Here is a 17383-nt window from a genome sequence, read left to right as displayed (position 1 = left end):
TTCCGTCGCCTGGCAACGTTTCCCCGCTTGGCCCCCCCGCGCCACCGCACCGGGCGCAGCGTCGACGCCATTGGGACACACACACACACACACACACACACACACACATAACAGCATACGCACAGATGTATGTGTGTATGTACATACATATGTATATTCACATCGTTTCTGGTGCACTCGCCATGGAATGGAGCTCTGGTGGTGGTTTTAGTTGTAGTGGTGATAGTTCTCTCTTTCTCCCCTATCTCTCGTCACCGTCATCGTCACAGTCACTCTCGTTGATCGTAGTCGCGGCCGCCGCCGTTTGCGCTGATATTGATCGCAGAATGGTGCTGGGAGAACCACCGACGCCGCTACCATCGTCGCCTCGGACGGTAACAAGTATAAAAGGACCGCGCACGCATTTTCGCGGACAGAACGATCGCAACGAAGAAAGAAATCATCCTCCGATCGCGGAACAAGGCGAAATACGAGCAGAAGAGGAAGGAGACGTGGGAGAGTGTAAGAAGATATACAGCGGACAGATGTTTCCAGGGTTCAAAGTTCGGAGCGAACTATCGATTAGGTTGGACCGCGCTTGGGCTTAGGTTAGGTCCAGGTATACACAGCAGCGGGGCCACCAGAGATTCGAACGGAAGATAGCTGCTGCGCTTCCGATTGTATTCCCCTGATATTTGTATAGAATCACAGAGATTTTAAATGCAAAAAACAGCAGAGTGCACTTTGATTCGAATCGTTCGAAACAAACTTTTTTACACGCACACCCTTTTTGGAGTACCATGTTCCCTTTCACTCCTCTCTTCTCCGTTCTTCTATGTAGAGAAAGAGAGAAAAAAGAGATGAGAGAGAAAGAGGGAGGGAGGAGAGAGACAGAGAGAGAGAGAGAGAGAGAGAGAGAGAAAGAAAGAGAGAGAGAGAAAATATCTGCTTCTGCCAACATTGAATAAGCCTTCAAGTGAGAAGCTACAAATCAGCCTGGTTCACGCCACGCGACAGCACGTCGGTGTCGCACGATCTACGCACATATCTGAACCCCTCATTCATCCTAATGGGCTAGAAGCATACTGTTTCCACGCCGCGTTACGCGCCGGCCGGTCGATGCTTTCCGACGCGACGGATGTCGCCAGAGAATTTGCATGTGTGCGCCACAGACGACGTGCGTCGCGTGGCGTAGCATAATTGGCTGCTCACTACAACCCACCAGAGTAAAGGCACACGTAAACCGCCAATTTCATAAAATATGCATGATTTGCAACGTATTGCCACACACGAAAAAAAAAAAAAAAAAACCGCCAACCTCTATTGGCCGCGCGTACAGTAATTTATATGCAACATTGTATTCTAATCTCTCCGCAAGTTTGTAAAAAGAAAAAACATTTCTTTATTGCAATATATATGTATATATTTTAACTTTATACAATACATTTCTTTATTACAATATATTTTCTTTATTATGTTCAGTTCGCACTTCGACGGAGAGTCTCAGTTTTCGGTAAAAAAAAATTTTCATTCAATTCTTTGTAAAATATCGAAAATGAAACACATTTATTTGTTAGAAATAATTCGAAACACTTTGAAAAATTTCAATATATCGTGTCGGATACATTTTCTTGTATATCACGTACACACGTATGTCGAATATGTGTTAGAGCATATTTAATCAGCGCGGAGATATAAAAAAAAAAAAAAAAAAATCCAAACAGGAGAGTTAAACATGTATAGCATCGCGCAGCATGTCGTATCATATCGCTTGGATCAAGTAGATTGCTAGCTCAGCCGTTTAAACATACTTCTCGGATTCACTACGTCGGATTTACTTTCGCCTGCTATATTTAAAATGCTGACATAAATTAACTTCCAAGCGGTGGTCGTGTGCCGCAGTTATGTCGTTAAAAAAAAAATTATCTTCTTTCTTACATTTCTTTTGTAAGTTTTACTTTTTCATCAATTGGTCAAGAAATCTCCAGTCTTTGTCTTTCCAGAATGCCGTTTCCACAATGGCCGCGCGACTAACTTGAAGTCGTTGAAGTATTCTTCTAAAAATTTTAAAAAATTCTCACACTGTTTTAACTTAATTTTAAGTCGGTTTTTTGCCTCTCTCCGATTATTTTCAAGTCTACCGAAGTAATATCAGAGACAAAGAGAGAGCATCGAATCTCGATTGGATGTTTTTGTGCGCGATCAGTAAAAACAACTGATTGAGCGCGAAGTATAGTTCTCGTTCCAATAATCAGTCAAATTGGGAGAAACACCACGCCTTGCATTCATGGACGGTAAATTATCTCGACATTTAACCCGTTGTTCTTGCGAGCGTGACACCATAAAGTCGCACAATGGGTCCCGTTCATGTCGCGTAAACTATCTTACGAAACACGATAACCGCATCGATCTCCTTCTGACGCAGATAAATAGCCTCTGAATAGCTTGTCGGCGAAGTCAAGAGTTGCAAAGCTCTTCGTCCCAACAATGCCGAGTTTTCGGAAAAAAAACTTCAAGATTCGTGAAGCACCCTTGTTTTGTCTTTTCGCAAAAAAAAGTTTTCGAAAAAAACGTCGAAAGTAATTTCGTCATTTAATAATTTACCAATTTTCAAGCATGATTTTAACATTTTACTTGTATAATGGCTAATAAACTATCAACAAAAATTTAATTAATTCAGCTATTGTTTTAAAATCAAAGATAACCAGTTTCAATTAGTGCTGTGCAATTAAATAAATTTGTACAATTACATACGCGCGTTTAATTACATTTTCGTATGCAATGCGAAATCTCGGATTTTTCAAACTTTCATAATTTCATTTTACAACACATTATTATTGTCATTATCGTGATGTTCTTTATTTGAACGTATCTTTAAATCTCGGACAGCGGCTACGTAAGAGTTTTAATTGCAACAACGCAACAGTTTTTCTGTTGGAAACAATTAAAATTCTCGCTTTTTTTGCACAATAGCTTCTCTGTGTTATCACAGCTGGTGACATCGTCGCGACGTATCGTCGATAAGTGCGAATCGTTCTTGCGAAAAGGGAACGAACAAAAAGAAAGAGAGAAGAAAAAAACATTATACGAGAGAAAAAAGAGAACGCGAGCCCCGAAGCATTCGGAGACGACGCGCGCAGATCGGTGCGCGTCGTCTATTTTTCTATGGAGTGCAATGAACCCCCCGTCCTTCATCCCGCCCCCGGGGCGCGGCGTGACCGAATGAATTTCTCGCGGTCGAATGGAATGTCAGAGGCTGACGAAGACGAGAAGGGAGATGACCGACGACGACGACGACGACGGCGGCGGTCGCAGCCTTCTTCTTCCGCGGCGTTCCTCCGCGCGATAAGATAAGCCGTAATGAGGTTCAATTGGAAGATTAATTAATTAAAACCTACGGTGAAGAAGTTAAATTGGACGGTATTGCGGACGGTATGCGGGCATATGTGTGCAGCTTAGTTGGTCGAATGGCGAAGAGTGCACGAAGAGTGCAGCAATACGCGCGTACTGTTGCGCTTCTGCGTACAGAAAAGTGCGTGCGTGCGTATGTGTACGCGAGGCGAGTATGTGCTGCCCACTGCGAGATGGAGGCGAATAAAGAGAATAAAAAGACGAGGGCGCGAGGGATTTACAGCTGCCGGGATACGGAGAGAAAGAGAGAGACCCGTAATTATGTTGCGGCTGCTGGCGCGAGGCGTTGACGAACGTGAAGCGTTTCTCGTCGGTGCGTCGACGAGCCCACGAACGTTTACGATATTCTCGACGCCCATTGTCACTGATGAATATACGCAATATTTATTTATTTTAATACGTGATATTAAACAGTTGTATACCGAGACATTTGAAACGGAACGCAAAATCGAACATTACTCCGAGCGCGTCAGCAATTTTTTCGACGAAATTGTAGATTTTTCATGTATCGATTGAAAATAAACAAATCCCATTTTATTATAATTTTTCAATTATAATTCTATATACTTATTCTATCTATTATAATTTTCAATTAATTTAACGCGTTGTGTGACAGTCTCGTACGCAATTTCTCACAGCCTGTGACAATCTAAAAAACTATTCAGAGCATAACAAATGAGCATATATGAAAGAACTTGAACTTTATTGCCGCGTAAGCTTGTTACCTAATTCGATCCTAATTAAACTCAAATCTCACGCACACGTAATTGTTATCGTTAAAACCATCGGTCGAAAAGTACTCGGTCGTGCTGCCGACAAAATTGCGCAATTAAAGGTTAACAAATTTTATCAGAGGAGTTTTATTAAGCGTCGTGGAAAGATCTTTTGTTCTTTTTTTCTCGGAATATAACCGCGAGACTTTGTGACAAGTCGTAAAATAATTACGGCGAAGCAGCGTCTCTTGGAAAATGCGAACGGGCGGACGCGCGTTGCGATTTCCTTTTGTAACAAGAATAAGAGAGAGAGAGACGGATGGCAATCGCATTTTCAGGCCGGACAATCTAGTCAGCGACTAATAGAATGTAATAGAACGCTCGCCAGTCACTGCCTTGCCCTCTCCTCGTTCTTCCACGTACCCTTTCGCTACCCTTTTCTACCACACCGCTTGTCTCCCGTCTCGCTCGCGTTCTCGTGCGCCTCCGACGCATCCGCAGCAGACTTTTCTCTTTGTCCACGCGCTTTGTTCTTGTTGCGCGCGCGAGAGATACGCGCGGGGCGATCGTGCCGACGCTCCAGAACGAGAGAGAGAGAGAGAGAGAGAAAGAGACAGAGAGATATTTCGCCGTTATTTTAAGAGCCGCGCTTCTGCCCCCGCATTTATTTCTCTGCCCTCTTGTTCTTATTTCTATATGTCGCCGTATTTGAAATTAGTCAGCTGGCGCGCCGCACAAAAAATTCCACTTCACATACACACAAAAAACTACCAATTCGTGTTTGTACTTTTTACTCGCGATTTATTTTCAACTCGCTGTGACAATTAAATCGCTCTGCCGATGTGTTAGTGACTACAGCTGTGATACAATGACAGCTACTTCACAATTCTCGAAAATAATTTTTATTTATTTATTTTCTTCATTCATAAACTCGAAAACCTTGAGATTCAGAACAAACAGCACGTAATCAAACGAAGATAAATATTGCGAGAGACGAAAACTGTGTACATAAAAGTAATGCGTTAAGTGAAGACGAATACTTCGTCGAAGATGATACCGTCCGTCTTGCAAAGTGCTGAGTTCAAAGTTTTGATCTTATCTTGTAACTATATATTTCAACAATCTAATTAGCCAGCATATGGACTTCGAAGAATGAAATGCAAGAAGAGAAAAGGCGAAATTCAATACGCATTATGCAAAAAATTCAGCTTTCACAGTTCTCATTTGTGTAATCAAATAACACGGGTGCTTATTGACACATTTTTTCTGTGTGTGAAAATGACGTAACGTTTTGTACAGAAATTATGTGCGAGCGAGGAAAATTTACAATTTCAAACCGCAAGTAGAGAAAATTTTGTAGAGAAAATTTTAAACATGTAAAAACCCAGAATCCTGCACAATTTTTGCGTTTCCGCTCTACTGAATCGTATGATACGGTAACGGGGTATGAACCAAATACGCCGTGCGCTTCACGTGCAGTTAGCAAGTTCGAATGTGTATTGTTCAAAGAACAATTCGCATATTGTTAGTCTGCATGTGCGCGCGTCGTGTGTATCTTGTACACACATAATTTACCTACGTGAACGTAGTCGCGCAAATCTCTGCTGCGTTTTTAGAAACGTGAAAATATAAAAGACGGTGGTAACAGAACGGCAGGAGGAAAAAAAAATTAAAGAGATAATGCGGAGTTGATAAAACCATGTTTTCAAGCGTCGAAAAGAATAAAAGTCACAAAAACTCATCGTAAAAAGACACAATATTATCAAGAAATAAGATTCCACAGCCAAATGTGTACGTGTAAAGTCTTCTCAGTATGTTGTCGACACGTCTGCGATATCTCATTCTTATTTTTTGATAATTGTGTCGTTTTACGATGAGTTTTTGTGTCTTTTATTCTTCTCGACGTTTTTTTAACATACACAGTTTTATCGACTCGACATTATNTACANTTTTTTTTTTTTTTTTTTTTTTTTTATTGGTTCATTAATTATTGTACTTAAATATCGTATCGCGTCGTTGTTGCACCATTGCGTTTCTTGAAATATTGAGAAAGATCCTATAAGAACGACTGAAACGTCTTTTACGAAGAGCAAAGTTTGAAGAAAATCTTTTTATAAAATAACCAGTAACACATTAACTATCGTATCGGATTCTTAATTTATCCGTACTGTATTTTAAGTAACATCAACGAAAGAATCAGTTTGCTACCATTTTGAATTATCTCCGTTTGTCAGAGAGAAATTTGACAAAATTCGCGTTTCTCACCTCAGCGCGATTTGTGTTTTCAAGATAAAATTCGTTTTTCTCTCTCCCGCGGGTACAAGAAAGTTTTTGCGAAAGAAAATCTCGTTGAAATCTCTCGACCTATCCAGAGAACAATTTTTATCGCAAGTACACTTTATCGAGACGCGCGTCCCGAGATCATTTCGGATAAAGGAAATTCGCCGGATAAAGTCTCGTCTCTCGTGTGAGAACGTTCAGAAATATGGGTAACAAAGACGAGAAAAATACACTCGTCGCGCGACTATTCTATTCCGCGTGGAACGATAAAACGCAGAGAGATCGTTTTCACGCGGATTTGCGACACTATAGGTACGTCGTCGCGAGGACGAGACATAGACGTTCTCCGTCCGACAACATCGCCCGACGCGGAGAAACGTCAGGCTCTCTCTCTCGGAAAGGCGCACTTTGTAACGCTCCCCCGGTAACGATAATCGCGCGCCCGTCAAGTGCGGATTTTCATGCATCTGGAAGCGTCTAGAGCGGCTCTCAGGTTCACCTCTCTTACCGCAGGTAATATCGCGTAACGGGATCGATAAATATCATCGGCGAGCTATCGTGTTACACGCGGGATTGCGGGATAAGACGCGAAACGCATGTCACGAGCAATCGATATCACGCCACGCCGAGCGAGTACTGCGTATTTAAGAAAAGCACTCGCGGAGAAGACGAGTTGTACCTGCAACTGTAGGTACGTACAAAACACACAGGATGCATCAGATCGCGTTGCATACAGCGATCCTGCGTAAGTGGCGTGAAACGCGAGACATTACATTATCGTTACATGAATCAATCTCCGCTGGCGTAACAGTGAATATGATATTCTCCATTAAGATAAGATCGGCAGCTGCTGTGACACATTTCCTGAACATTCATGCATAAATCTCATGGCGCGATCGAACAAAAAAATTACGTACGCATTTAACGTAAAATATCTTTCAGATTTTGAAACATTCAATTTTGAAGAGAACAAAATAAGAAAAAAAATATATACATGTACAGGAATGCTTCAAAAATTGGTAGCTAAACTTGTATCTTATACTCTCTCTAAGAATGAAAAAAAGGTCAACTTACGTTTGGTAACTTTTTCTTTTCGAGATATAAACGCTTTTTGTTTACCTCGAAATTTTACACGCATAAGTATTACACGTAGAATTACGAGAACTGTCAACACTGTTTCTTTTAGCAAACATTAGTAGTAGAGCGAGCAATAAAATTGCATTTACAAGCAATTGTAAAATATTCTTTCAAACAAGAAACGTTTGTACTTCGAAAAAGAAGAGTTTCCGAACCTGTTTATGTGACCTTTTTTCATCCTTAAGAGTAAAATACGACAGTTTGGTCGCCAATTTCTGAAGCCTGTACAGTATATGAAAGTTTAATGAAAATTACGAATCTTCAAATCGGTAAAAAAAAATGTAACATGTGCTATCATCATATCAGCTTAACGCGCTGAAATTATAAATTATTATGAAAATTCCAAATGTACTATTTAGCGCAACAAAACGAAATGATATGATATCTAATTGGTGCTACGACTTTTCTTGCTCACGGCTTCTTCAGCGAACGAGACCAATTACCGCAATCATCAACGCTCCTCGCTTTGCAACACCGCGTACTAATTGTCACGAGTTCTCGAATTATCTAAACCAACATTCCGAGTGGAACTCAAGCGCGTGTCGCAATAGAACCGGTAAACTATAAGACTCGATATCAGGATATACCATTCCGGTGAGTCACATTCGCTTCATAAATAATTGCGTCGAGTGTGCCGCGCGATAAAAAAAAGTTGCGCCGCGAATACGCGTCGCTTAATTGTAACGCTCTGAAATCAGTTAATTTACGACCGACACTATTAGCTACATATTACGAGATCATGTATCACGACCGGTCGCGGCTGATTAGTCGCCGCGCTTCGTTGTCGTCGTCATCGTCCGGAATGCGTGAAATTTATCACCGCGACAGAAGTTTCAACAAAAATCGGCGTCAACTCGTCACTGATCGCTAAAAGCAAATATAATAAATCAAAGACGTAAACACGAGATAATGAACATTCTTGCGCAGTTTGTTTCCGATTGACTTCTCAATTGGAAAATCTGCTAATATTTTATCACTTATCCGCACGGAATATTTTGGTGAATCCTATTTATACACTCGCGTCAGCGAACGCTGTTTACTGATCTTGTTAATCATACGCGATATCGTGACATTTTACGCTTCGCTGCAAAAGAGGAATGATCCAAATGATTATTCAAACACTGACCGAGAAGTTGTTTTTCTTAGCAGAAGAAAAAACTATGAAACTTTGTTGATAATCTATTTACAAAAAAGTAACATTATATAAAATGTACGCGCATCGTGAAGTTAGGTTTACACTATTATTCGTTCAGACAAAATGAATTCAGCGCATTTATTTTTAATGAGAAACTAAAATTTTATCTAAAACGAATCCTCTACTCTTCGTACAAATGCTACCATTAAAACTAAATCTGGTCTAAATTAATGAATTGTTCGAAACGGAATTGTTCCCCGCTATCGCGCTCCATGTTTGAACCAGGCTAATGTAAACCTTTAATCTGATTTTGGATAATGAGCATAAATTCGGCCGTGCAAAACGGCCGCGGCAAAATTTTGCGAGAAGGAAGAAGAGAAACGCGCAAAACGCGCGAAAAGTTAATTCCGCAGTTGCGTGTGTGGAAAATTGTTTTTTTTTTTTTTTGTTTCCATCTCATCGGCAGCTTGTCAATATGTATTGCATTATTTCCGATGCGCACTACGACGCGTTCTCGAGAGCTGTCCATCTTGCGATGGACGTGCGACACTCGGCGAGTTCCCGCGCATCGCTATATAAAGGAGCGTGCGGCGCAGCCGTTCGTGATCGGCCTTATACATTTCTCTTTGTCGTCTCGTTGTCGTCGTCGTCGTCGTCGTCACCGCAGCGTCCTGTCGCGGGAGAACGCGTTTCATGAATACCGATTTTCATCCCGCGCTTTCTCGCGAATTATTGACGTAACGCGGCCTTTGGCACGCGCTCGAATAACAAACGCGCGATATAGCGAGCTTCTCCTCAACGAGCACGTAATACGCAAGATGCGAACCGAAACACGATTTCTCGATGCCCCGAAGATCTACGTGCAAAAATTCAACAAAATCGAAGCGCAACAGACCGTGACGTGCGCGCTTACACACGGTTTTCTCCACAAACAAAAATAAAATCTCCAGCCGAGAAGAGGACTTGAAGGTCTTTGAGCAAAACCTGACATCTTGAAAGATGTTTTATTTTATCGTAACGAAGTCGAACGCTCTCCCCAATTCGGCGATCCTTCCCTAGTGGCTCGGGTTTTAATGTATAAGGTATGAGGTAGATTTACGTACATGTCCGTTCAGAAACACGAAACGGTAGTGGGTTGTTTCGTTCGGATGTACATTGATGCAAGAGCTTTTTAATGTAATTTATACAAAGCGTGACGAGTCCGTTCAGACACACACCGTGTCAAACATCATCCTACCTTAGAGATGCTTGCATTAATGAGATGTTGCGCATTAATGTCCGAACAAAACCGTTTCGTTACCGCTTCGTGCGGCGTGTAAATAGTATATAAATAAAAGTACTTAAAAGTATCTTAAAAAAGTACTTAAAAAGATAAGATTATATATAAAAAAAAAAATGTACTTAAAAAGTCGATGCGTGTTGATACGAAACTTATATGTTCGGCGCAACATCGGTATAAATGTCGTTTTGTTGTGATCGTCGTTCGCAAACGTGAGATTTTGCTCGCTTTCGCCCATCTGTCAGAGAATCGCACGTGCGTCGTGCATTTCCGATGACGCATACGCGCCGAAGATACGCGCGCTCATTTGCGTGCGCGCGTACTCACGCGCGTACACATGTACTTGGTCGCGGGAGCAGGTGAGGGAAAATATGCACCTACTTTACGATTGAGGCAGGTCGGGCTCTTTAAATCGCCGGAAACGTACGCGCGGCTAGAGGTGAGGCAAAACGCGCCGTTCCCCTCCGGAATCCCCGTCTCTATTCGTCTCGTTGACCATCTTGACAATGTATTTTCTGCCGCCTTTCGAAAACTTCTCGGAAGACAACCGATAGCCACGGTCAACGCCGTTTAACCGGCTACATATACACATTAAAACAGGTTATGACAGTGGCGTAGCCGGAAGACATGTGTTGCGCGTTCGGCGTTTCTATTTATCTTGTCGACGACGAGAATAGAAAGGAGAGACCGCGAAATCGCGCATGTCCCGAAGCTAACCGAGAACTCTGAAGCTTAATTCCGTGGCAAAGAAATCAAATTTTTTTTGGTCAAAGTCACCGCTTTTCGATTGTCTCTTTTCCCGAGAGGGAAATAGATATTTTTGCGTATGTAACAGGTTTTTGCATCGTTCACGTGCAGAGTTCGTTAAGATACCGTGTAACACCGTTCCATAACGGTTAAGCGAGGTTGCCTCGTGAGCGAGGGGGCATCATCTTCGAAGGAACAGACAGACACGGTGTGGGAAAAGTATCGTCGGCGGCTTCTTTTAACTTAACTATCAGGAGCGCTTTGTTTCTTCTCCCACAGAATGCTGTTTAAATCCTATGACTCAGCTAATTTCACGGCTCGTTAAGTTGCAAGCAACCCAGCCCATGCCATAACTCGGTCGTGTTGATTATGTCCTTTACAGTGTACCCTTCGAAAGGAATCTTACAACGTTGCGCGCTTTATTTATAATTACAGCGAGAATCAGCTGGTATGCCACTGTGACCGGCCTCGCTCTTATCGGATGATTCTCTTCCGCAGTTGAGAGCACAATAAATGCTCATCAAGTCCGCACGTAGGTTTTATGCCGGAAACAAGTGAAACCTTGGTCGCTCGAAACCCATTCGGTGAAAGATAGGTTTGTCATAATAATAAGAAGACGTGTATCTCCGAAAATTTACAATATTTTCCACTACGCATGTGTATTCAAAAATCTTTTAATTAAATTGCAAATCTCTCGTGCGTAAAAACACTATATCGTATTTTCTACGCCTATGCAATGACCGAAGGTCAAAGATGCGTACAGCTGTATCGAGTACAGCGGCTCCGACGAGAGCCATCTCTTTCGCCGCCCCGCCCTTTCCTTCCTCGTCCTTCCCGCTGCGATGAATCGAATCGGCGGAAATCTCAACCGTGTATTTTCCTCGGATTGAGTGCACGTATAGAGTGCACGCCCGCTATAAAATTACTCGCAATTTGAAGATGTTAAGTTCTTCATGAACGCAAAGAGAGAGAAAGAAGCTTATCTCAAACGTGAAACAAGAACAAAATTTACGCAGAGAAAAAAAAACAACTGAACTCCGAAATTAGCAAAAGTATATGATTTTTTGTTTTTTGCGAGAGTAAAGTAATGCGAGAAGAGAATTCTCGTGAAAATATTTCGTGATATAAAAGTGTGATTCACAATTTTCATCTCTTGCGCTTCGCTTCGTAACGAGCTTCGACTCTTCCGACTCCGTTTCAAGAAAGGCAATTAAACACATTCTCACTTGTGAGAAGCGTTAGTCTTGTCCCGTGTTTTAACTTTAATTGCGTCCCGGCTCCGAGAGAGATCTAACATTGGTTGAAAAGTGCCACGTCCACGAGGCGCGCGTTAGTTGAGCGTCGCTGGCGGTGGGAACCCCGTGACAGACACGGGTGCGAAACACGTGTGAACACTCGGAGAGGATTAACGGGCGGATGCTGCACTTAATAATTTGCCAATTGTTTCTACACCGTGGCGCGGTATTAACCGGTAAGCGTTCGCCCGCTGCGTTCAGATAGAAAATCATTTTCTTCTTGCGCGCCGATTATACGGGGGAGATCGGACACACATTATCCTGATTTTTATCCCCACTCTCTGAGAGAAAGAGAGAGAGAGAGAGAGAGAGAGAGAGAAAAAAGAATATTATTTTATAAAATAATTTTCAATTTGATAAAATATTCTCATCGCTAACTCGGCCGTAGTGGCTATTAAACGTTAAATAAAATTAATTGCTCTCGCATTTATAAAAGGCTCAGCGCAATAAAATTCAATTTTCAATTTTATAATCCACAGAGGTATTAATTGCCGAAAATAATGCCGACAATTAATTCCGACAATAATTCGCATTTTGTGTAATAGTCTGTGATATACAATTAACGAAATTAAAATCTTGAATGCACTGTGTGTGTTTCCGTCTTCTCGGTAAATATCTGAATGATGTTCGTTAGAATATTAATCTCCAAAGGTATGTGCAATCATCATAATCGGATATTTCTCGGTACGCCGATTATCGAGGACGCGAATTCCTCCACTTAGACTCGCGAGTACTGTTCAACGATCTAATTTTGATTTCTCCCACTGGAACATCGAACGTTATTCAGAGACGCGGAAACGAAAAGAATTCGCTCAACATTTTCACGGTTCCGTTGGCTGGACACCGTCTACATAACAAGGTCGGGAAAAAAGCGAATGACAAAGCCGCATTCCTCGGCAATATTAATGCGCGTGTCTCAGAACTTATCAGACGAAGATCTCAAGAGCTTTGTCTGTTTGTTTCGTGTCGCACGACTGTTCAGACAACAACTTCACCGAGAAGGAAAGCACCTTTGTGTATGAAAAAAAAAAACCTTCCAAGCGCACTTCAAAATACAAATCACTCTTAATCAAAACTTCCGATGACTTACTATCTTCAACCGATATCGCAAAAGTGGGTCTCCAAGTTTATTCGAGACGTCGATCGTGAGCAAGATTATATTTCCCATTCGGGAGGAGTTAAACTGGGAACTGGGATAACAAAAATGTCGTTCCGTGCTTTGCGCGGCATAAGAAAGCAGCGCGCCTGTCCCGATTTAGGGTAGACCTCGCGCTGTCTCCAGGCCAATAAGAACGATATCGGTCGTTCTGATCGTGAGATATTAATACAGAGCGGAGAGAAAAGAAGATTCCAGGAAAGTATCTTTCGAAAATATGACGAAGACGCTTTCTCAGAGTTTCTTTCTCGTGTTGAGAGTCTGATATCCGTTAGCATGTCCGAAATTGGCCAACCCGACCAATTGATCTCGACCATTCCACTCGTTATTTGTAGCTATCTTGGTAATGATTAGTTCAATAGGAACTTCCTCCGTATTACCTGTGACCTCTTTTCTTCCACTTCTACCATTTCACGGTTCGGAATGGGCGTTCATTGGAAAAGCAGACATCTCGCGCGTTATACTATTATAAAATCTATGTAAAATTAACAGTCGCGCAAACAAATTAATTTCCCAGTTCCCATTACGTTAAAGCGATTATATTAATAGCTTCTAATCATAAGCCATGCATGCTATATTTATATATAACTATAAATGACTCAAACAGGGTTGATAGCGCGATAACTATAAATCTCATAAGCCATAAATGGCGCCGCGCGCCTCGGTCTTCAAGTATCGCAATAATAATAATAATAAAATTTTATTGTCACAGTTCGCTGATTCAGTCGAGTTTTGATTGGATTAAAAAAGTATCTACTTCAAATTCAGTCGAGAAAATCTCAAGCATCACACATTGCGTGAATTGCAAAAGAGATCTTTATCTAAACAAATCGCGCAGAAGACCGTAGTCGCCGCGCCCTTTTGAAAAAAAATGTTATGCTCAACAGATGTCGGGGTAACGACACACACAGGGATAAGCAGAGAACGTCAATGCAAAAAAACAAACAAAAGAAATATGTCCAAAAAGATACGTGAGAGGATAGAAATCACGGAAATATGTGCGAAATTTGAAAAGCGAGAAATTTATGTTTCTTTCTTTGACAAACCCAGATAAGTAAAGTCAGGTTTCTCAAGGAACTTCCAGAAATCAGCGCGATTTTTTTTTTCACGAAAGTTGTGTGCGAATTTATATTATTGTTATATTATTATTTTACACGATGATTCTAGAATCGATTCACATTAAAGAGCGGGAAATTAAAATGGTAAAAGAAATTTGCCAAAAGAGAAAGCTCGGTTGAAAGTTTTTTGTGTGTGATTTTGTGACTTCAAACGTGCAGAACGTGTGTTGTCATTCGTTTTTTTTCGATGTGCGCAGGTTTTCGCTTTGCATAAGCTTCGCAAAACAAAGTTGAAAACACTTTGTTCGCAGGTTTGTAATGAAAATGTGTGAGGTCCGTTAGCGCGCAGACTTCTAAACTTAATGATTACACAGCGGCCGACAATGAAGATGCAAAAGCGAAACGCCGAAACAAATTCTCAATTGGCCATTATCCCGATCATTAGCGACGATTTTCGCTCACAATATCGTTCTAATGAATCGCGATAATTATAAGCGCGCTATCTCGCTGGGAAGAATTTCAACTTTCGCGCGTGAAAGCGCGCCCGTGACGACGCGAGCAACAATCGATTCTCGCGACGATCGAGTCGATTACGACGCGGGGAATATCTCCCGATATCGCGTCGATCTGCCGCGAAACAACAACACGATGAGACAGCACGATCGACGAAACAAACTGTGAGAAACACCGAGATGAGATATCAGACGTTTTTTTTTTTTTTCTTAAACGTGTATATTTTTTCATCCGTTCCGCATCCGTTTCTCAAGAGAAGCCGGAATGAGCGCGCGTCCGGAACGATTCGCGCGCAGGAGATACACTTTCGTAGATCGTTCTCGCGAGCGTCTCTCAGAAACCGGGATGCCCCGCTTTCTATATCAATAAAATCGCGCAGCGGAAAGAAAACGACCGATCGCACGCTTCTCGTGTCTTTCGGTAGCGACCGATGTGCCGTAAATTACCAGAAATTTGTATTCCGGTTCCGTATATAAACGAATACTTGCGAAGTGCATATCTCCTCGTAAAGAAATCGAGCGAAATTCTCTCACGAAGTGCATTGCCGAGATTCATTAAAATTAACGTCACGACATATCGAACGCAGGTGAAGAGCGCATTGAGGTCAAAAAGCGCCTTCTACACATGTAAAAACTTCTTAAAAAAAAAAAAAATCATTAAAACGTTGAGTGTTTCAAGTAGTGCAAGTACACTGTGCTACATAAGTTTCGCGCAAAGTTCTGCGTCCGAAGTGCATATGTACATATACGCAGATCGAATGCACCGCTCCGAAAGTTGACAGCAGCCGCCATTTTGAAGCGGCTGCGAAGGCCGTCTTTATGTATGCATTTTTGTCGTGCGTCGCGGCAGGATAATTATGTCCGTCGCGTTGCAAATGTGTGCGTTCAGGCACACGTGCATTTTTATTTTTTATTGCCGCGACGAGATTACCCCACGGAATGTCCGTATCTCTATCGGGGGGAATATATATTCACGCCTTCTGGGTCGTCTCGCGACGATTCGCGAAGAGCGAAGATAATCGCGCAGAGAAAATTTGTTAAATCTTACTGCCGTGATTCAAATTTTCATGTGATTCCAAGATATGTGCAATATCTTCAAAAAAACAAATGTAAACGCACAAATGTAAACTTTTGTATAATTTTAAACAAACTTCAAACATACGTATGTATCCGAACACGTCCTGTACGCGTGTGTTCCTGTCGAAACAGTTCCAGAAATAAACACAAATACACGCGCGGACAAATCTGTTTGGGTCTACACGAACGCAAACGCGCATAAACAGGCCTCGATTGCATCAGGAGAGTCCGTATGTCGCGCTCCCTTCATCCACACCCTGATTCCTTCCGAGCGAAATGCCGTGCTGCATCTTGGCACGTAAATCAACTCGGAGAGTTGCATTAAAATGCGCGGAATAATCAACGCGAACCAACCGGTGAATCGACATCAGCGCGCGGCACAAAATTGCGACGCCATATCGCCCGATCGACATTCGATGCACGAGCGAAACGAGGATTTAAATCGCCACTACATAGTTAGCATATTTTGACGGAAACACGCAAATAACAATTCCGATATTCAATATCGCGAACAATTGATCTAAGTTGTGATCTTTCATACTTCACAGCATCCGGTTAACGGTCTCATTTGAATTTGGCTAATGTCCAAGTTAGAATTGTAAATCTTTCAATTGTTCCCTTGTTGCGCGGGAAGTGAAACTCCGCTCCGCTTCGCACATTTTTCGAAAAACCATTGACTCTTTTAACTTATGACTTTCAGGTAAGGAGCTCTTCCATTTATCCTTAAGTTTCCAAAATTCCCCAAAGGGATTCTACGGGATCGTTTTACAGAAAGAAAAAGACGCAGACAGAAAGAGAGTAAGAGAGAGAGAGAGAGAGAGAAAGAGAGAGAGAGAGAGAGAGGTCGGAGGGACCGGCGTTGAATGATGAAGGAAATCGATCCTGCTTCGCCGGGCACCGACCGACAGCTCTAGACACGCACGAACAAGTGCGTGCGGATGAAAGAAATGACCGATTATCGGTTTTTGTAAAAAAAAAAGGTCGCTCCTTTCTCGACACTTACCTCGTACTTGATGCCATTGAGCCGCAACCACGTCTCCACCTTGAGACCATACGGTGATAAGGACGGCAACAACGGCGTCCGCGGGAACTGATACAGGTAAACAACATCCTTTTCGTAATCGGGGTGGTGTACGGTGCTGGCCTTCGTAGGTGCCGTGGCCGCGCCACCGGCAGCAGCGGTCGCGGCGGCGTCATCGTCCTTCTTGCCGGCCGCCTCGTCCTTCTTCGCCGCGTCCTTCTCCTCCTGCTTGTTATCCGGCGGCGCGTCGTCCTTGAGCGCCTCCTTCATCTCCTTCACGTCCTTGATCTCCTTGCTCTCCGGGCCGTTGTTCTCCGTTTCGGTTGCCATCGTCATTCTCGCGGTATCTCTTTACTCCGTTTTTCCTCGTTCTCTCCGTTCACGCTATTCCGCTTATTCCGAACTAACTCCTGCGTCCGCTTGATTTCCTTTCTGCTCACGCTCAATATATGAGAAGCCTCCTCTCGAGATCTCCCGCGACACACTCCGTGAAATCTATCTTGACGTTAGGCGCGCGCACCACCACAAACCACTCGTCGTTGCTTTCTGCTTGCCGGCCGGTTCCTTCTCTGCCGCCCGACAA

At 42.5% G+C, this 17383-nt stretch overlaps 1 protein-coding gene across 2 annotated transcripts in view; it reads right to left on the bottom strand.

The window, feature by feature from the left end:
• The window catches only part of LOC109857213 (failed axon connections), a 24811-nt gene extending 7428 nt beyond the window's left edge, over nucleotides 1-17383 (bottom strand). For both annotated transcript variants that reach the window (XM_020433339.1, XM_020433340.1), the window contains exon 1: nucleotides 16783-17383. In XM_020433339.1, coding sequence (XP_020288928.1) covers nucleotides 16783-17136 — 354 coding nt within the window. In that variant the 5' untranslated portion in view covers nucleotides 17137-17383. The remainder of the gene's footprint in view (nucleotides 1-16782) is intronic.

The sequence above is a fragment of the Pseudomyrmex gracilis genome, unplaced genomic scaffold (genome assembly GCF_002006095.1).
Source record: "Pseudomyrmex gracilis isolate BER0280 unplaced genomic scaffold, ASM200609v1 scaffold_150, whole genome shotgun sequence".
Taxonomy (NCBI): domain Eukaryota; kingdom Metazoa; phylum Arthropoda; class Insecta; order Hymenoptera; family Formicidae; genus Pseudomyrmex; species Pseudomyrmex gracilis.
Note: the sequence above shows the minus strand (reverse complement) of the source record. Positions and strands in the feature narration are given on the sequence as shown.